The 20571-nt window shown below is 49.2% G+C and overlaps 1 protein-coding gene across 1 annotated transcript; it reads right to left on the bottom strand.

Moving 5' to 3' along the window:
* Positions 1–1230: 1230 nt before the first annotated feature.
* Positions 1231–18847, bottom strand: LOC132239226 (1,25-dihydroxyvitamin D(3) 24-hydroxylase, mitochondrial). Its single transcript, XM_059705261.1, has 12 exons — positions 17971–18847; positions 17576–17766; positions 16282–16375; positions 14357–14453; positions 12108–12199; positions 11184–11295; positions 9668–9813; positions 6474–6640; positions 5315–5393; positions 4640–4837; positions 4428–4548; positions 1231–2662 (listed from the first exon to the last, which is right to left on the bottom strand). Exons 1-11 carry the CDS (start codon positions 18226–18228, stop codon positions 4438–4440), a joined length of 1545 nt encoding a protein of 514 aa, XP_059561244.1. The 5' UTR covers positions 18229–18847; the 3' UTR covers positions 1231–2662; positions 4428–4437.
* Between the last annotated feature and the right edge of the window lie 1724 nt (positions 18848–20571).

The raw sequence follows: 20571 nt of genomic DNA, 5'->3' as shown, positions 1-20571 counted from the left end.
GGGCACGGACCCTGGAGCCACCACCCTCTCCGTTTCCTCAGGTGTGAAATGGGGAATTCTAATCCCGGCTGTAAGGTGGGTGTGAGGACTCGTGCATTCGTGTGTATCAGGTGCCCACAAGGACGTCGGGTGCAGGGCAGTCAATACTAGTAAGTGCCGGTTATTATGACCATGAATAAACGCCGTTGGTCAGCATCCACTCTAGGCCACGTGCTCAGGGAAGCGAGGGGTAGCTGACGCTGCCGTGGCACCCCCCTGGCTCCCAATGCTTTGCTCCTGTTGGCTGGCACCTGGTGAGCCCTCCTCACAGACCTGCTGTGGCTGCTTTTGCATGGACAAGTGAGAGTTACAGTACCTGGGAGTTCACATCCCCGCGGTGCAGCCCGGGTGCCTGGCCACCAGGAGAGCAGACAGGACAGGGCTGTCGCTGTCAGCTACACTCTTGAGTTCCCAGGATCAGGCTGAGGCTGCTCCCTCCCCCCATCCCGCCCCCCGCCCTGCGCTAAATGGCACCCTCCTTTGGCTCCTTTCCTGTCCCTCACAGGTGTCCCGGGAATCACTTCTCTAATGAACCCTGGTCCCAGGTCAGCTTGTGGAGATTTTGGTCATCAAGGAAGCTTCCTGCAGGAAGCTTGAGGGGGACTCTGAGGGTGCAGAGAGGGAGAAGGAAAGAGGCAGAGGAAGATGCCAGGAGGAAGGACAGCAGGTGCCAACACTCAAGGGCAGGTAGCCTTTAAGAGATAGAAGGAGCTGGCAGGAGCCAGTGTGGCCGGAGTCTGGGGCACACAGGGTGGGTGGTCTGGTGCCCATGGGTCAGGGGCCTCCTTCACAGGACACCCAAGTCCAGCTGGAGGAACTAGCTTTCGTAAGGCAATGGGAAGCCACAGAAGCAGAAATGAGACATGATGAGGTTTGGGTCTTGAAAAGACCAACATGGCAGGGGGACGAGGAACAGACTGGAGGGAGGCAAGATGGAGGTCAGCTGGGAGTTTCTGCTGTGGTCCAGGTGGTGGGGAAAGAAGCAATGGACTGGAAAAGTATTTAATCGGCATAAAAGGGAAAATTATTTTGCCATTCAAATGATCATTTTGTTATTGAAGTCCGGATTTTCGTAAAGGTAGGTTTTGTAATACACAGCTCGTGAAATGGCCACATGAGAATTTTTCTAGTAAGACAACATTTGAATATTAAAATTTCTTTGTAACAACTGCAATGAAGAGGAAACATCTGTCAAATTTTAAAACCTTTATTCTTACTTTCAGAGAATCCTAAAAAGATACACAGATGAAATCTGACAACATATGGATTTAAAATTCTAAAAATAATTTCACAACAGGAAGAAAGCTTATACTTACTTCAGCAATATGTATATATTTATTCAAATACTAATATAAAGATATAAATGTATACTTCTGAAATATTCTAAAAATATAACCTAAAAAGAAAAATCTTTATAAAATATACAGAAATATATAGTACACCTTTGGCAAAAGTGGTAGTAAAAATATGTGTAAATAAACCATATGTAAACAAGTTTTAAGAAAAATTTTATAGGAATTGCAGAAATCTCTATGCATTTTCCATTTATGAAACCATACTGTCCCAAGGAGTTCAAGTCATAGAAGATGGGTTACACAGGGTCGACAAAAGTAGGTTTACAGTTGTGAGTATGCAAAAGAGTTTATTCTTGTATTATTATTTATTAATTATTTGAGCAACTATAAACCTACTTTTGCACTGTACCATATAGCTAATCTATAATGTATGTACACTTTGCTACTGTCCATTCTATAGATGGGGGAATTAAGGCATGGGAAGTCACTAAATGTTTTTAAACTGTGGCTGAACAATAATATTGCCCCAAATCACAGATCATAAATGAAATACCATACATTTTTAAAAATGACATAAGCAAATTGCTATTAAAATACACCCATACACATACAATTTAAAACTGTTGCTCCAGCTCCTTAATGCCATAGAAAAGATACATGCACTAAGTAAAGAACTTCAGGATCCTTTAACCTAATGCCACAGTAAGCCGTTAAGGTCTTCTCAGAGAGGAGATTCTGACTTCATTAAAGCACTTCTTAAAATAGAGGTGTCCTCTCATTTCCCAGTGATGCTCCTACTTCGAAGTGCAGTGCCCCGGGGACCTAATAACTTCAGCCAACATTCGGCTTTGCTGATGTTAGTAAGCAAATGTTTTTTCCAAATAGCACATTAAGCAGAGTTACAATAAATGGACCGTCGATATTACCCCGAGCCCCAGACAATGGAACTATGGCAGGTGTCTCATTGTGATTCTGTAAACTTATTCGGGAGCAGGAAAGATTCGAGGGAGAGCTGGGAGGGGCAGGGACAGACACATTTGACTTGTACCCGACTAACTGACATGGGAAATGCAGGAGGAAGGAAGATCCTGGGCCATTTAAGTCAGGATGGAGCTGACATTGGTTAAGTGTAGGCCAGCACTGTGCCCTGTGGAGTGCCCGTATTATCGCACGCACTCCGCTCCCCGGGGTCAGCTCTCTTCACTGCTATCACGGACAGTGCAGCTTCTGGAGCAGCTGAATAGAAGGAAGAAATCAACACAGCGTCTAAGGGTCCCATGTGCCTGTGAAGTCCGCTGCTGAGTCTTGCGGGAGCCACAGCACCATTCCTGCAGGAGAATAAAAATTGTTGCTCCAGGTCTTGGTAAAAATAAATAAATAAATCTGGAAAATAAAGTATATTCTAATGGTATATCAAAGAAGTGTAATTAAATGAGGAATGATCTGCAAAAAAAAAAAATGCTTAAACCAGAAATTGTCTTGGGCTCTTGCCAAAAGTGTGGTTCATCAACAGAAACATGCATACTGTCCTTGCTGGAACCTGGGAGTCTGAAAATTCAGCTAGAATTCCTTCATTATTCTACTTGGTTCAGTGCTGTTGAGATGCTCAGCTTTGAATATATTGCATCTTGGGACCAGACACCTGGGGCGGGATTCAGTGAGGCCTCATTCAGAAATTCCACCTGTGACTGCGTGTTTCCTTAAATAGCCGCCTCTCAGGGGATGCCCCTTAACTCAGTTAGCAAACAGCCACTAGTTCTAGGCAAAATTTTAGGAGGTTCTGTTAAAAAAGGAAAACGGTTGAAATTGAGTTTGAACAGTGTGTGCAGGAGAAGTATTACATTGTGTTTAATACAGGCTGGTACATATACACACACATATGTCCGGGGTCTGTAAAGAAAGGCCCTGCGGCCAAATGGTGCCCACCATCTGTTTTTATAAAGTTTTATTGGAATATAATCTTGTGAGGCAGAATAATGGCCCTCAAAAAAGCCTGTGCCCTAGTTCTCGGAACCTGTGAGTATATTTCTTTACATGGCCACATATGACTTTACATGAATACATTGCTTTGCCTGCCTTTGCAGATGTGATTAAGGTTATGGATGCTGAGATGGGGAGATTATACTGAATGACAGCCTGTCAGAGAGATAGGACAAAAGAAGGGGGAGAGTTTCCAGTCTGCAGAGGGACTCAGCTCACTCTGGGTAGCTGTGGAGTGGGAGGAAGAGGTCATAAACCCAGAAATGCAGGTGACTCTAGAACAGCCGTGGGCAAACTACGGCCCGTTTGAAATGAATAAAACTAAAAAAAAAAAAAAAAAGACCGTACCCTTTTATGTAATGATGTTTACTTTGAATTTATATTAGTTCACACAAACACTCCATCCATGCTTTTGTTCCAGCCCTCCGGTCCAGTTTAAGAAACCCATTGTGGCCCTCGAGTCAAAAAGTTTGCCCACCCCTGCTCTAGAAGCTGGGAACAGCTCTCAGCTGACAGCAAGGAAATAGGGAACCTCAGTCCTACAACCACAAGAAACCAAATTCTGCCAACAACCCCAATTAGCAAGCAGATAGATATTCCCTGAGAGCCTCCCAAAAGAACCGCAGCCCTGCCAACACCCTGATTTTTAGCCTGGTTAGAGCTGTCTCGGACCTCTGACCCAAAGAACTGTAACACAATATATTTCTGTTGTTTGATGAATTGCCTGAGGCTGCTTTCAAGCTACAAGGCAGAGCTAAATGGATGTGAGTGAGACCTTATGGCCTGAAAAACCTGATATATTTGCACGGTGGCCCTTTACAGAAAAAGCGTGTCTGCCCGTGATATTTAATGCAAAAATTGGACAGCAGCGTGCGTGACTTGAACACTTAGTTGATGCCAGGCTCTGGGCTAAGTATTTATTATCCATATCAACCTTCTGGATGAGTACTACTTTGGTTCCGTGTTACAAATGAGAAATTAAAAAAGGAGGCAGAACGGTTAAGTAACTACTCAAGGTCATCCAGGGAATTGGAGGGGAGCAGAGTTCAAGCCAGGGTCTGGCTGACTTCTGGGCTCGGCTCACCCGTCATGCACAGCGTCCCAGACGCTCACCTGGGGCCGCTTATCGCTGGCAGAAGGCGATGGGGAGCTCCCGGCTGGGCACCAGGATGCCTAAGTGCAGCATTTCCACGGGCTCGTGGTCCGTGGCCACGATGTCATATTTGCGGACGATCTGGAACACAGGTGCATGAAAAGGAGGATGAGCCCTCTGCCCCGCCTTGGGGAGCAGCACAGAACACGTGCGGGAGGCAGCGAGGGCTTACCCAGCAGACGGCCAGGTGGAGCTGGAGCTCAGCCAGCCGGCGTCCGATGCACATCCTCTTCCCAACGCCAAACGGGAGGTGTGCGAAGGGGTTGATCTTCTCTTTCTCTTGAAGCCATCGTTCGGGCCTAAACTGACTGGCGTCCTCAAAATTTTCCTCGTTGGACCCCAACACCTGGGTATTTAGCATCAACACTGTCTGCAAACACACCAAAACGCATGCATTTAAAATAAGCAGAAGAAGGTGGTGGAAAAGCGAAACTTAACAAAAATGGCCACCTTAGAGATATAAAAGTCACCCATAAGTTTATAATAATGACGATTGCCAACATGCACGGGAGACTTGAAATGTCCCAGGTACTAAATCAGTAAATAACTGCAATATTCTGCATCACATTCTCACAACAGCCCCAGGTGATGGATTTTATTATTATCCCCATTTTACAGATGAGAATGGTGAGGCTGCCAGAGGTTATGTGACTCACTTGGGACTGTACTTGAGTCCAGGTCCGTCCCCATAGCCATTATTCCTAATCCTATATGATGCAACACATGTCAACCATGCACTACAATCTACTTATTTGCAAAATGAATGTTTTCTCCGTTAGTATTTTTAGGGGAACCGGATGCATATTTCAAAGCTCTGTAAGGGACAAAATAAACAAAGTCTACTCACTCCTTTGGGTAAAGCATAGTCACCCAGAACTGTGGCCTTGTCAAGAGTCCTGGTTGTGAACGGCACACTGGGGGTGAGCCTGGAAAAGCAAAACCAAAGATGTACAGGCGGGCACAGGCCAAGCGCTGGCTCAAGTGTTGATGGGAACGCATTCTGCTTAAGTGAAGAGTTGCTGCATTAAGTTCCTAAGCCCAAAGGGGAACCTGGTCACAGTTCTTCGTGAAGAGGTTCTGTCTCCTGTTTTTATTCCTTATTTTATTGGGTTGGCACCCCCTCCCCCCAGAACAAGCCTGATTAGTAGCTGTTCAGAGTGGTTTCCCCTGCTTCAGCCTAAACTTCAAATGCCTTCCCCCTGAATCTTGGTGTTTGTTCTAGTTTCTCCTACTCACTCTTCAGAAAGTTAAAGATATTTCCTTTCAATCTTAAAATGGAATGAGTTTTGTTTCCCAGAAAGGATGTAAAAGGAATTTTCAAAGGGCTTTTTAAAATTATTTATTTATTTATTTATTTATTTATTTATATTCGTTACTCCTCACCTGAGCATATGTTTCCATTGATTTTTAGAGAGAGTGGAAGGGAAGAGGGAGTGAGAGAAAGAGAGAGAGAAACATGGGTGTGAGAGAGACACATTGATTGGTTGCCTCCCACACTGGCTTGAACAGGGCCAGGGATCAAACCTGCAACCCAGGTACGTGCCCTTGATCAGGAGTCGAACCCTCAGCACCTTGGTGTGTGGGCCGATGCTCTAACCACTGAGAACACTGACCAGGGCTTCGAGGACATTTTATACCAGAGCTCAATATTAAAGATGTCTCTATGTCTATCATATAATGATATGGTTCCCTTCTTGGCTTTCATGTCAGACCCTCCAGGCCTGCCCAGACCCCAATGAGTGCTCACAGCACCCATGAGAGGATGGTTCTTACCGACTTAAAGGGCCCGTCACTGACTTTCCAAGATGTCACAGAATTCTCCCAAATGACTCAGGAAATGAGTGGGGGGAAAAATGGAATATGCTCCTGAGGTTCTTTTTTTTCCAGTTTGATAAAAGTTTAAGAATCCACTGTGGGAGCTGTACTTGGGGGAGGACACCCCTTATTGTGTATTTAAGAGAACAGCGCTCTCCCGTATGCACCCTGGCTCAGGCGTGCGCGCTTACCTCATGGATTCCTTCAGACAGGCCTTTAGATATGGCATATTCCTCACATCCTCCGCCCGCGGCACCTGACTCTCCGGCAGGACGCTCCGAATTTCCTCCAGGAGCTTTCCTTGCACGTGGGGGTTGCGGGATAAATTGTAGAGAAGCCACAGCAAGCTGTTTGCTGTCTGAAAAACCAACGGACACAAGCTTGAGTTTCCGCAAAGAAACCGCCTCACAGCCAGTCTGAGCCGGACGCAAGGCGATGCAAAAGTAAACAACAAACAGGTCAGTGATACTTCCTCGCATGCCCTCGTGTGCTGTGCCTTAAATGAATGCCACGCACGGGAAGTCAAACGGATCTTATAAAATGTATCAGCGAAGGCTAGCGTCTGTACTGAGGGAATGCAAATAGAATCCTGTGAGTCATTTGCCACATCAGGACACCTGGACCAGTGTGGTTCACAAAAGGCTGGAGCACAAGGCAGCACATGTAAAACCGGCGGGAGGGAAGCCAGGCGGGCGGACTGGCTCAAGGCCGATGTCAGGGTGTGACACGATTACTGTCATGCCAGGTGCTACCAACGGGGGAAGGACACTGCATGTGAATCTATAATTATCGCAAAAGAAAAAGAGCTTACTTAGAGAATTATCAATATAAAATTGACACGAAAATCGAGTGGGGAGAGAGGAACAGAGATCCCAGAGTTTTGCTCTAAGAGATTTAAAAAAATTTTTTTACAACGCAAACACAAAAGAAATTGTATTTCTGGAATTTAAAAGAAAAGTGGTGTGTATTTTTTTTGCCACACCCTAAACATTTACCACAAAAATATAAAGGTATTATCTACTCTCGGGGTTCCAGCCACAGGCAAAGAGCCCTTGTGGGACGGTGCCAACACCCAGATAAGAAATTGTAGCACCGAGTTGAGTCATTCAAGGTGCTGGCCACAGTCTGACAAAGGCTCTTGCCTTCCAAGTGGCACCCTTGATTTCCTTTTGGCAGAAACAGCCAAGTGCAGCTTTTAGCTTCGTAATATTCACCGCTGCTAGTCCTAAGTATTTGTTTTGTAGGCCTTTTTTTAGCCAATTTAAGCCAAATCGTCCCTTACAAGTGGTCATCGTGTCCTCGCTCTGTAGACACGAAGACGCTCTCCCTCGGCACATGTGCCAGGCACATGTATGAGCAAAGCGCAAGATGGTTCGGAGCCATGGCGTTTATTATTTTTGGAAGAAGATGTCCCCAAGGCAGGCTTCTTCATGTCAGGGGACTGGCAGCCTCGCCTCCGAATGTGGACGGATGGCATTAGTACCAGAGAGTAAGTTACAGACAGGAAGAGGGCGGAGCCGCCAAATTAGATAGATTTCAGATTTCCCCGATTTGCCAAAGGAGAGTTTCAGAATAGCCAGGACTAAAAAAGAAACAGATTGAGCCCTATCAGTGGGGCCCTCACCACAAGTACCAAATAGAGTTTCCAAAAGGCAGATAACTGTAGCTTTCACCAAAGCCCAGAGACAGCCCTGCCTGTCGGGCAGCTGCGGGGGCTCAGTGGAGGGGAAGTGGCCTGCGGCACCTCCCGGGCACCGACTGTCCTGGCCTGACCTTCGTCACGGCGTCCATCTCATGGCCGGCGTCCTGCCTGCACTCTGTCTCCGCTAGGTCCACTCTCCACCCACCAGCCAGAGCCCACTTCACAAAAGATAACTTTGATCAAGACACTCCTTGCTTAAAGCACTCGAAGAGCTTTCTCCCTCAGGTGTAATAAAATCCAAATGTTGTACGAAGGTTCCTGGTTAACATGGCCCGTCGACTTCTCCAATCTCAACTCTGAGCACATTTGCTAGTTCTCCAGCTCCATCTCTCTTTCTGCCCCAGGGCCTATGCATGTGCTGTTTCCTCTACTTGGAGTGCTCTTCAACCAGATCTTCCCATGGATGGCACCTCAACATCCCAGTGTCAGCTCCAGAGAGGGAGCCCTCCCCCATCTCTCTTACATCACCCTGATGGCTCCCCCCATGCCTATACCACTATCTGAAATAATCTTATGTATTTGTTTGTTTACATGTCTATTGTCTGTTCCGCACTGCTGTTTAAGTCCCATGAAGAAAACTGGTTCATGGTGGCATGTCAAGAATCTGGAATAGTGCCTGGCACATCGTAGGAACTCAATAGTCCCTGAACTCTTTCATTTATTGAACAAATATTTATTGAGCACCTACTGTATGCCATGTGGTATTCTACATCCTATGAATACAGCAGGGGACCAAACCAAGTCACCACCCTCATGGAGCTCATGTTCCAGTTGAACAAAGAAATGGGTGCAGCTTTAGTTTTAATCGCTCTAAGGAGTCATGATCCCACAGGAAAGTGAGCTGAAAAGGATTCCCACTTTTGATAGCCTTCTGGGTCAAGAGGTGAAATCAGAACCTTTCTATCTCCTGATGTAGGAAATGCTATATTTTTTTTCTTCAGGTAAGAGACACTGTGGAAAGGGGAAAAGCATGAAAAAGAAGTGAACTTGAATGGATTCTTCTTAGGGACTGCTTGTGCAGGAAATGTTAGGCCTTTGAGGAATATTAATCTGCATGACTCCAAGGAGAGCTCAGCAATGAGTCAAAGCCAGGTAAACCCACCTGAACACTTGTCAGCATCTGTGTTTGGAGCCTGACTGTATGAGTACCTGCCAGGAGCGTCCACCGCCTACAGCAGGGACGGAATCTTGGTATTAAAAAGGAGCTGTTTCGGTTAAACTAAAATCAATGATTCCCAAACTCACCATGTTTCCAATGTCAAACATAAAGAAATGATTGGTCTGGCAGAGATTCAATATTTTTATAATAAATAACAGCCATGGTTAGGTAGCAGGCACGACCACCCAGGCATGTCCAATTTTGGAAAATCTAAGATTTCAATTGCTGTGGTGTGGAATTACTGCTTCTGCATTCCCGAGACAGCTGGCAAGCTTATCGCAGATCTTAGACCCTGCTCTGGAGTTCCGTCGCTGGGACAGAGTCATTAGGAGAGCTTTCCTCCTAATGTGTGAGCAGAAAGCCTGTGCACTGGGTCTCCCACGGCACCTGGTGCAGGACTTTTTATTTTTGCTCAGCTAGAGCTCAGCTAATCCTCGTGAAATGAGTGAAGTGAGTGACTATTTAAAACTCATCGTGATGAAAGGTGTCCCAGACTGTTTAGTAAAGAAAGCCGCCACCCTTACCGTCTCCACGGCAGCCAGCTGGAGCTCGGTGACGGCAGCGTACAGCTCTTTCTTGGAGAGCTGATTGCGGTGGTAAATGTCACAGAGGAAGTCTGCGTCGGGCTGCTCCGCGTGCTTCTCTAACCGGCGGTCAATGCAAGATTTGACTGTTGAAGAGAAGAGGGAGAGGAAGTCAGCTGAACCTTAGGGTGAGGAAAAGAATGGGAGGGAGGGAACCTAAGATGAAATCCTTACAACACCCGCAAGGGCTTCTGGGGACATTGATTGTTAGATGAGCTCCTACTGCCTCGTTGAGCCATCCAGGATGGATGGATGCTCACGTGACCTGCGCATCTTCCTACAATGCAGACTCGGAGCTGAGGGTCCAGGTGGCCTGGACGTCTGCATCTCTAACAAGCTCCCAGGTCATGCTGCTGCTGCTGATCTGTGGTCACATCTTGACTAGCAAGAGCTTACTGCAGGGAGGAGACCATTATGACACAGGTGGGATCTGGGTCCACTCTCAGAATCAGGTCCAGGTGTCTAGCTGATATGGTCACTGACACAGGCAGACATGCTAATATACGGTGTGGCTCCCAAATCTTGGCTACGGAGGAGGGAAGAACACCCTCCCCTAATGCTATCTCACACACACACACACACACACACACGTGCAGTGCCCATAAATGTTGACAATAATACTAACATTTTCTAATGTTTGTAAATTACATTCTAGGCTGCCCTCCCTCACTTCAGTCCCTGACGTGAGCCACCACCAAGGAAATAATAGTGGTGATGGTGGCGATGACAATGACCACACTGGTGGTACAGGGGCTGGAGGCTGAGCTGCGGGAGACTTTCTGATTGGCTTCCAACCCTGGCTTTGCCATCACCGGGCGTGTAATGTTGAGAATGTTACTTAACTCATTGGTGCCTCAGTTCTGTTAGTACTTGGGGCTGATGGAAGTATCTAACATACGTTTATTTGGTGGGAATTAAATAAGTATGTTTAAATATATATAATATATTATCTTAGGATAACCCCTCGCATCAAATATTCCCTCCACAATGTAGCAGAAATGGCGCTGATCCATTGAGATACTGTCATATGCCAGGCTTTTACAATCTCTATATTAGACCTAGAAACAATTACATTGAGGGGAGCACTATTATTATTGTTGTTGCTGCTATTGTTGCTGTTGTGAGCCCGTTTTAGAGGTAAGACAGCTGATGATGAAAAGGAGACAGCACCCTGGGCCAACCTGCCACCCCAAGGACAGACCGGGAGCTTGAACCCAGGTATCTCCGACTCCAAGGCTCTCGCTTTTAACCACTTCTAGTTCCCCTAGACAACACAACGCCGCCTCCTGCCTTTTCCTCGGAATCTGTCTACAGCAGGGTGATCCCCACACTTGGGTTTGCAAAGCCCGAAAGAATCAGGAGGAGCAACTCCTTCGGAGGATCTAGGGGGGCAGGCCACAAGGTCACTGCAGGCCTCTGGGCGGCAGCGGGAGACAGCGCTGGGTGTGGCTGTTACCTGACTTGAAAATCGTGTCCCAGGCCAGCGTGTGGGCCTGCCACACCTTGGTGTTGAGGCTCTTGTGCAGCTCCACCGGGGTGACCATCATCCTCCCAAATGTGCTCATCATCTACGAGGAACACACGTGCTTTTCATCCCTGTTTCTCTCCAAGACAACTTGCACTCAGGTCTAGGGGCATCTGCACACAGCACCCTGTGCTCCCCAAAGGCCAGAATTCAAAGGACACCCCCAGGCCCCTGTGCTCTGCTCCTGGAAGCCGAACCCCCATAACATATTCAAAATCATCTCTGGGACGACTGATTTTTCAATGGAGTTTAATAACAACTTGCTCTTATAACCCACATGTTGAGAAAGAAGGGGCCTGGCCGGTGTGGCTCAGTGGTTGAGCATTGACCTATGAACCAGGAGGTCACGGTTCAATTCCCAGTCAGGGCCCATGCCCGGGTTGCGGGCTCTATCCCCAGTGTGGGGAGCGCAGGAGGCAAGTCGATCCATGATTCTCTCTCATCATTCATGTTTCTCTCTCCCTCTCTGGAATCAATACAAATATATTTTTTTTAAAAAAGGAAAAAGTAACTATAACTTACACTCACTTGAATTTCTGAACTTCTGCCATTCCCATGCCAGTTTCACAGTATCTATTATATCCACACACAACTCAAATGATTCAAAACTTTAAAATCTGAACAGTAATTTAATCAACTGACCTTTAATTGACCCACCTACTTTCACTTTGCCTAAACAATGGTCTAATGTACTTCTTTATTGTATGTGCACAGGGGCACATCCATGCCCGAAAATGCATCGCACACACTGAAATGCACTATTGTAATAAGACCTGAGTGCATGCCCCTCCTGGGGAAACTGCGACGCCTGAATGATCTGTTGGGAACACGGCGCTCTCCCCTGAGGATGCTTACTGTTTTGATGGCCATGATGAAGTTCAAGGCTTCATCCCCGGCGTTCTTCTGGAGGAGCCCAAATCTCTTCTCGTAGAGCACAAGGCAGATGCCTGTTAATAAAATAATGACCACTGTTAGCCAATCTGGACTCCGCGGCTACCTGACTGCCAAGGGCTCGATTCCATCTCTCAGAGACATGAGGTCATTTCTAAGGACACAGGAGCAGCAAAGGGTCTGAGCGTCTGATCACCCTTCTAGAAATTATCTGCGGGTCCAATGACCCAGGCTCCGCAGAACCTCGTGGTCAGAAATACCACTGCGCAAACGTAGCCATTTCTATACATGAATGAATCTCTCCTGTACGTCTTGCTTTTGTCAGAGTTTATCGTTGACATCACATGCAGCAGACATCGTGAATGGCCTACCTGGTACTCGTTCTCCCTCATTTCTTCCCTAAGACACCCCGATTTTACTTAGGGTGTCAGAGTACCAGTGCTCAGGCAGTGAGTCAGCATGGATCTAAGACTCTGACAAGCCTGTTCCCTGATTCTTTTCCTGGAGCCACCGAAGCAGCCACACCACCCAGGTCTGGCCAGTGAGACCAGAAGGAAATACTCCTTGGTTTTCTAGATAAAGTGGGAGCTGTACCCTCTTTTCTTCTCCCTTTGCCGAAAGGCAGAGGGGAGGCCGGAGGGGCAGGACCCTTTTTGCATCAAGGCAACAAGTAAGGCTGGATGAGTGAGCAGATGCCGGAGCTTGGCTCCCTGCGGCGTCGCCGAGTGTGGCCCGGACTGCCTTCCTCTGGACTTCCCGCAAGGCTACACAGTAATTTTTAAACCACCACAGTCAGATTCTCTTTGACTTGCAAACAGATGCATTTGATACTCCTTCATTTGAGTATTTACAGTGGGCAAGTTCCAAAACATACGCTTATTTTCTCCTCTATAATCATTCCCTCTCTTCACCCCTCTTTCTGTTAACACCTTCTGTGGGTTTCTTGTTTGCATGGAGCTTTCTCATGGGCTCAGATGACTGGTCTGTAACTTTAAAGTGAGGCGACAGGTCAGGACAAAAGCTACCACCACCTCGGGGTGCCATGTCCACTCCCTCCCATCAGTAGCCAGAGTGACCCCGGCAGCAAATCAAACCATGCCACCCTCCTGCGAAAAGCACTTACTGTCACTCCCAGGTACTCCCAGGTTCAAAGTCAAACTCTGTCCCTGGTTTACGTGGGTTTGCATGGCTGGCTGCTGCCTTCCTCCCAGCCATCCTCTGCCTCGCCCTGCCCCTCCCTCCCTCCCTCTCTTGCAGGATATGCCCCGGTCATTCTAAATGCTTTCCTGTTCCTTCAACATAATCTGTGTTTCTCCACCTGGAACATCCCTCCTTCCCTCACTCTCACCTGGCGAACTCCTCCTCCCGCACTAGCTGAGATGGCACCTACTCCACAGAGCACCCCCAGACGGAGCTCAGTTGCATCCCTCTGGGATTCGCCCACAGCCCTGAACCTGCTTAGTCTATTGAAATTGCCTTGCCTGCACCCTACTGGGCAGTGAGCTCATCTAGGCAGGGCTCTGCTTCTCATTCTCAGAGCCAGCCTTAAAGAGAGTGATCACATCCCTTTCTGTTTAAATGTCTCCATGGCACCCCAATGGGACTCAAACTAAAGTCCTTGCCGGGACCTATAGGCCCTGGCTTGATCTTTCTCAGCTGCTCCTCCCCCTGTAATCCGCTCACACCAGCATCTCGGAGTTCCTCAAAGGCATGTTCATGCTTCTGCCACCGGGCATTTGCACTGCCTGTCTCCGCTCTCTGGGACAGTCTTCCCACAGATACCTCTGCGGTTGCACCTCTCCTTCTTTAGGTCTCAGCTCAGGTGTCTCCTTACCAAAGCAGAGTTGCCCCATCGAGGCACCTATGTTCTTTCTTGGGCCCCTTTCCCCTTGGCAGAGTCTATATTGAAATGTGTTTACTTGTCAATTGTCACCCCTACTAGAACCCGAGCTCCATGTGAGCAAGGATGCTGCCTGTTTTACTCAATGCTGCGTTCCTAGCACGGTGCCTGGCACACAGCAGGTGGTCAGTAAGTGTTTGTCGAGTGACCACACAAACAGCCCAGCGTGCAAAGCAGAGCTGCAGTGCGGAAAACATTAAGACGGCTGCTGTGGCCTTTCCCACTCAGAATAGCACACGATTCCAAAGAGTTGTCAGCTTGTTCGCAGAATCGCTTGCAAGGTCAAATGGTCGAGACGGTGGAGACCACTTACTTTCAAATGACCATTTGTTCAGCTCGCTGTACAAGTCTCCAATGTGGCCTCTCTCGTCACAGAGCTCATCTAGTCTACCCATAAAATCAGCCAAGACCTGAAGAGAAAGAACCACAAAAACACATTTTAGTCTTGGAGGGAAAACAAAAAATGTCGAGCAGCGAGCTAACCTCAGGTCTCGCTACCTTGTGTATCCCCTGGCCGGACGGCTACCCCCTCTGCAGCGGCACTAATTCTATATTTTCCTGGGGAGCTCACCTGACACCCTAGCAACCTTGTCCTGGGTTATTTCCTCAGCGTTTCCTGCGGCCACCCTGAAGCTAAGGTTTCAGCCTTTGATCTAAATTTAAAGAAAGGAAAACATTTCTTCTAATCAGAACGGGGAATAAACCACAAAGGGGAAATCAGTCAAGTGTCGCTGTTGGCACAACATCTCAAAGGCTGTGATGCTATGACTACCCTGAGGTTTGCCATTTCCATATCTGGGCAAGCAAACCTCTCTTTACTGATTGGTACTGTGTTAGGGGTGTTGAACTTGGAGCCAGGAGATCTGCAATTCTGGACGCAGTTCCCTTGCTAAATGGCTCTGTGACCTTGGACAAGTTATGTAAGGCCATTAGATGCCAGTTTCCAAAATCAGAGCTTTGGATGACTAAAGCCTCTCATTTCCCGAGGCTTCCATAGAACCATGCGCTGTACAAAGGGATGTTTTCTTAGCTGATCCTTACAATCTCGTGAGGGAGAACGTCCTGTCATTTCTCCCATTTCCCAGGTGAGAAAACAGAGGCGTAGAGAGACGCGAAGGCACCGGCCCCTGGACACAGAGCTGAGAAGCACCTGTGCTGGGCCTGGAACAAAGCCTGTGTGCCTACCCAGCCCACTGTGGAAACAAGGATGTTTAGTTTGCTCACATAGTGTATTCAAATGTATTCGAATTAGTTACCATAAAATTTAGAGATTTCGCATGGACATATGGATTTTCCACTACTTGTCAATAACAATAATAAGAATAAGTAATTACAGGGTCTGGCGGCACCGTGTCAGCATTCCCACGGGGCAGTCATTTGCTGGAACTGGGACAGCTGTCACCTCCAGGAAGGGCACGCGCTATTCTGGTGGCTGAAACCCCTGCAGGGCCTGCCCTATGCGTTTATATTAATTACGTGGCCCCTGGAAGCTTCTGAACCTGCCATCTTTCACCCACACAATCTATGTGGGTCCACGCTCAGTTCAAAATGAACACCCAGAGTGAACAAGAAGAAAAAGAGATTATTATGTTTAAATCCCTTCCCTTTCAGCCCCTGTTGGCTAAATGATATGTCCAAATACCTTAGCACGGCACAGACCTGCCTTCTGTCCAGCATCATTTCAGAAAAGGCCCATGCTGAATGCACTATTCTCTCAGCACTCCATGCTATGCCATGCCCTGGCTCCATATTTGCATCAGGCTATTCCTTCTGCCAGAATGCCTTTCTCCACCTTCTCTGGCTTGTAGACTCCTACTCATCCTGCAAAACCCAGCTCAAATGTCACTACCAGGGAACTTCATAAGCATTCTCTCCTTCAGTCATCACAGCAAGCCTATGGAGTGAGAACTGCCACTCCCATTGTATAGACTGGGAAACTGAGGCTCAGGGAAGTTAATGGTCAGGTTACATGGGGTGGATGGCTGATGCTCAAATCCAAGACTGTGGGATACAAAAGTCTGTGCTTGTAACTACTCCCTTAATGTGGCATTTTAAAGAAAGGGGAGAGAAGGGGGGAATAAAGGCTTTGGGGGAGGAAAACAGGAAGAGGAATGAGGAGAACGTGAAGGCCCCGAGTCATCCAAAGTGCCTGCTTTGCCTTCTGCACTTTGTAGCTGTGACTTACAAACACCCCTCCCTCCCCAAGAGACCCTGGAAAGCTGGCCCCAGCCGGCAAACCTCATTGACTTTGCTGTCCAGCTTCATAATCTCCACTGGTCTCATTAGTTTCTTCTGAAAGGCACTCCGGACCCTCTGCCAGTCTGCTCCTTCCCTGGGAGAGAAATCTGTTCAGAGCAAGTTGCAAAGGCCAGAAGGAAGAGGCAGAGATCCCGCCCACCCCAACTCTGCTACTGCATGACTGTGTCATCAGGTCAACACTGAGCATCAGCCAGGAAGTGCCCGGGTTCTGTTCGCACTGGAGTACGGGGGCTGGCTTATCATAGAATGAGAAAGTACCTTTCCTCCCGGCCAAGGAAAGCACCAGAAAGGTGACATCCAGATAATTTGGGGTCAGGGCTGTGGAGGTGTCCTTACTGGGTTTCAGCTGGGAGGCCAGGCACCTCAATTCCCAGTACTGAGAGTGGGTACCTGAAGACTCCCCCCCCCGCCCCCACTGAAACCCAGGTCTGTTTGAGGAAAGATCTTGTCTTCTTTCAACCCATTGACTTGGGTTGCAAGTCACACTTACGTAACACCTCAGATTTAGAATCTTGCCATTGCCTGCACATAATGCCAGACAGCCAGAGAGCCGCAGGCTTTGGAAAAAGCCTGTTCCATCAGGCGCCCTTTCGCACTTGCCCACAGCTGGTGACACAGCCTGTGGTGCACCGAGCGTCACTATGCTTTTTAATTCCAGTGATTATCTCCCCAAAATATAACTATTAGACATTAAATTTGGGGGCAAAGAAGTGCTAACTTGTTAGATGGTAACAATGAAAAAGCAAAGGAATCACATCACATTATAGCATTTATCTATCGAGAACGCAACCTTGACACCCCTGCTCACCCCACCTTTCACCTACACCTAGGTCATCACCTCCACTCCCCTCCGGGGAAAAAGGTCACGGTCAAAAGCGGAGAAAGTTAATTTCTGGCATGTGAGCTTCCCAGAGGGGGTTACAGAGAACTTCAAGGGATAGTGTAGTTTGTATAACACGTTTGCTTGGCACGCTGACTTCAGAACCCCATCCCGCTACAATTTGTATAACGCCTTTTGGCATTTGTCTGACGGAAAGCTTTGGCCCTGCCCGGTTGCCAGAGAGAACAGGTGTTAAGCGGGTGCGCAGTACAGCTGTCCCTCAACCCACTCAGGTCTACCAGGAGGATGAGACTACTGGGTAGCGGCTTTCGTGTCCTCTGCCTAAGACGGGTCCACCTCCCGGGAACAAGCTCTTCCCAGTTTCCAAGCGCATTAGGCGCAGTTGCCAGCCCCATGGCCCCACCCTGCCCCCCTCCCCGCCCGCAGACTCACAGGATGAGCAGCCCATAGCCCTCCTGGCGGTAGTCGCGATAGGCCTTCCAGGGTTTGATCTCCAGCCGCTGGGGGTACGCGCTCTCCGTGCGGTACAGCGCTTCCAGCAGGCAAGGCGAGCCCAGGTGCACCGAGTCAAAGGAGCCCAACTTCATGCGGAAAATCTTGCCGTACTTCTTGTGGAACTCCGCCTGCAGCGGGCCGGGCACAGCGCCAAGTCAGCGCGCATCCCTGACAGTCCCGAGCGCGCTACTCCCCGCTCCCGCCTTCCTCCTCCCGGGGAAGCCGAGGCACCGGAGTGCACCGTGCGCTCGGGCCGGGCCGCGCGCCTCCGGGAGGGTTTGGAGCGCCCGTCGGGGAAGGGAGAGGGAATTGGGGCGCGACGAGGCATTTACCAGAGTGTCGTGCTGTTTCTTGAGCCCCCCTTTCCAGAGAATCTCCAGCAGGCTGCCCAGCAGCGGCCAGTTGGTGGGGCCCGGAAGGGCGGCCGCGTTCTGCGCCTCCCCACGCTCCATCAGCGGGCAGAGGGGCATCTCCCGCGGCCGAGGGGGCGCGCACGCCGTGGATGTCACGGGTCTGGGGGGCTGCCCAAGGCTGCGCAGCTGCTGTAGGAAGGCGACCAGGGAGCGACTCTTGCTGATGGGGGAGCTCATGGCCGCAGGGAGACGGGACGCGGGGGACCACGCGGGGGACCACGCGGGGACCGAGGAGGGCGAGGCTGGTAAAGTGGCGCCCGCTGGGTTCGGGAGCGTGGCGGTTCTGGGAAAGGGACAAGGAGGACCAGCAGGTGCGATGGAGGGGGCGGGAGAGGGACAGAAGGGACCTGGGCGAGGATGCTCTGCGCTGCGCTGTGCTGCAGCCTCGGGGCGCAGGTGACTGCCCAGCGCGGCCGCAGAGGCTGGAGGAGGGCAGCCGGGTCGGTGCCTCTTGGAAGACGGAGGGAAGGGATGTGGGTCTGCCTGTGGGTCTGCAAGTCTGACTTCCGGGTCCGGAGCCGCGAATTGGAGATGTCAGGGAAGGTAGCGGAGACGCCTCGGGCTCTGCGATTTTCCCTGGCCCTCTCCACGACCCATGCCCGGGGACCAAGTATTTATGGAGACAGGCAGGCCCCGGGTGGCCAATGAGCACGCCGAGTGGGGCGGAGTGGGCCCTGGCTTGCCTGGCCCGGAGGGACGCGGGACCCGGGGGAGGGCGGGCCGGCGAGGCTGGAAACAGGATGGAGTCAGCGAGGTGAGCGAGGGCGCCCGCGCCTCGGGTGACCGGTGCACTGCTCTCCGGGCGGAGCGCGCGGACTCCACCCCGGAGATAACCCCGGAGGCGCTGAGCCGGGAGGTCACCGGGTGTGCGCCGGCCGCCTCCCCGCCCTCCCCGGCGGGCGGACTGGTAGTGGCAGCCCCGCGCTTGCACAATCGCGCTGCTGGGCTGGCGGGCGGGCGGCGAGGTCTCCGAGTGCGGGCCCCGGAAGGCTGCCGGCGCCTGTCGGGGCCAAGAGCCCGTGCGCCTCCGGGGCGCGGGTTCATGCCACCCTGGACGGCATCTTTCCGCGGGGAGATCGGGAGGCCCAGCATCTACAGAGGGGATTTCACCTTTGGGTCTTGGGCACGGAGGGCCAGCTGAGTTTGCAGAAGTTCCACCTGCTGTTTCACTTTGGTTGCCATGAAGATTTCATGAATCAATGCAAATAAAGCGACTCCATTGTCCATGGCCAGCCCTCCACATAGTTGCTACCTCTTTAGGCCACTGGGAAATGCGCCTGAGAGCGTGGCAACTGAGGCTGACCTACCTTTTTCACGTCCCTCCCCACCCTTTTTGGGACGCCCTGGGCCAAGGATAGGCACCTGCAGCCTCACACCACAGTCCCCGCCATGCCATCCCCGCCCATCCCTACTTGAGCTTGAATACTGTCCTTTCAGATTTGTCCTAGGAGGTTAATGACTGTTAATGTGAATTAAAATAATAGCTTATATTATACACTTTAGATATGTGCTATATCTACTTATGTAGATACATACATATATATACAAACTATGTAGTACATATTATATAGCATATGCTAAAGATATACTACAGGAGTGGGCAAAAGTAGGTTTATGGCTCTGAGTATGTGAAACAAGTTTATTCTTGTATTATTTATTAATTATTATATCATTTTCCATATAAACAACTGTAAACTTACTTTTGCCCACCCCCTGTATATGCAACATACACTCTATGTTGCATAACATGTTATATAGTATACCAATGAAAGCTTTCTAGGGCTTATGATAAACCAGCCACTAAGCCAGACATTTTACCTAAATTTTCCCATTTAGTTCAGCCCAACAACAAAAAAATCAATGAATAAATAAAATGAAGTTTAGAGAGTTAAGTAATTTGCCTAATGTCGCAGACCTTACTTTTGGCTCATATGGGATTCAGACCCAGATTTTAAATTCTAGCCTAGGCCCTTAATATACACCCCCATACACCCAGAGCTATAGCACATCACCTTTCCTTAAGCCAGGAATATCTCAGAATATTGGAATTATTCCTTAAATGGGACTATCTCTCCGAGGTGGGCGGGGTCAGTATGTGTGGGGCTGAGATGGAAATGTTGTTTATGTGCTAATGGTAGTAAAAGAGAAGGGCCCCAAACAGAAGATCTGTGTAGCTCACCACTGCGTGCCTTGCTTCTGGCAGCGGGTTGGCACATAGTACATGCTCAGTAAAGCATCCCTCCTCTTGCCTGCCAGCTGCTGAGTCATCACCCCTCTGTGTTCTTTTCTTTCTTCTTCTCTCCCAGGGAAGCTCAGGGAGAAAGGAACATATTTTCATACTTGCTGGTTTTTCACATGAGCTGAGATGTGCTGCTTTATAAACGCCAAGCAGATGCTTGGAAAGGCAGGCAATCATTAGTCTCAGTGGCACGAACATCCCCGTTTCAGGGAAATTGGTTTCTCATGTCCAGCGGAGGAAGTCCCCACTGACTTTACACTGGATCGCAGAGGGCAGCAAGG

The sequence above is a fragment of the Myotis daubentonii genome, chromosome 8 (genome assembly GCF_963259705.1).
Source record: "Myotis daubentonii chromosome 8, mMyoDau2.1, whole genome shotgun sequence".
NCBI classification, from domain to species: Eukaryota; Metazoa; Chordata; class Mammalia; order Chiroptera; family Vespertilionidae; genus Myotis; species Myotis daubentonii.
Note: the sequence above shows the minus strand (reverse complement) of the source record. Positions and strands in the feature narration are given on the sequence as shown.

Coding starts and splice junctions, on each gene's coding strand:
- LOC132239226 (XM_059705261.1), bottom strand. CDS start 18,228: ATGAGCTCCCCCATCAGCAAGAGTCGCTCCCTGGTCGCCTTCCTACAG. Junction 11,296..12,107: donor TCATCATGGCCATCAAAACA/GTAAGCATCCTC, acceptor TGTTCCTCGTAG/ATGATGAGCACATTTGGGAG. Junction 4,838..5,314: donor ACTATGCTTTACCCAAAGGA/GTGAGTAGACTT, acceptor GTGTGTTTGCAG/ACAGTGTTGATGCTAAATAC.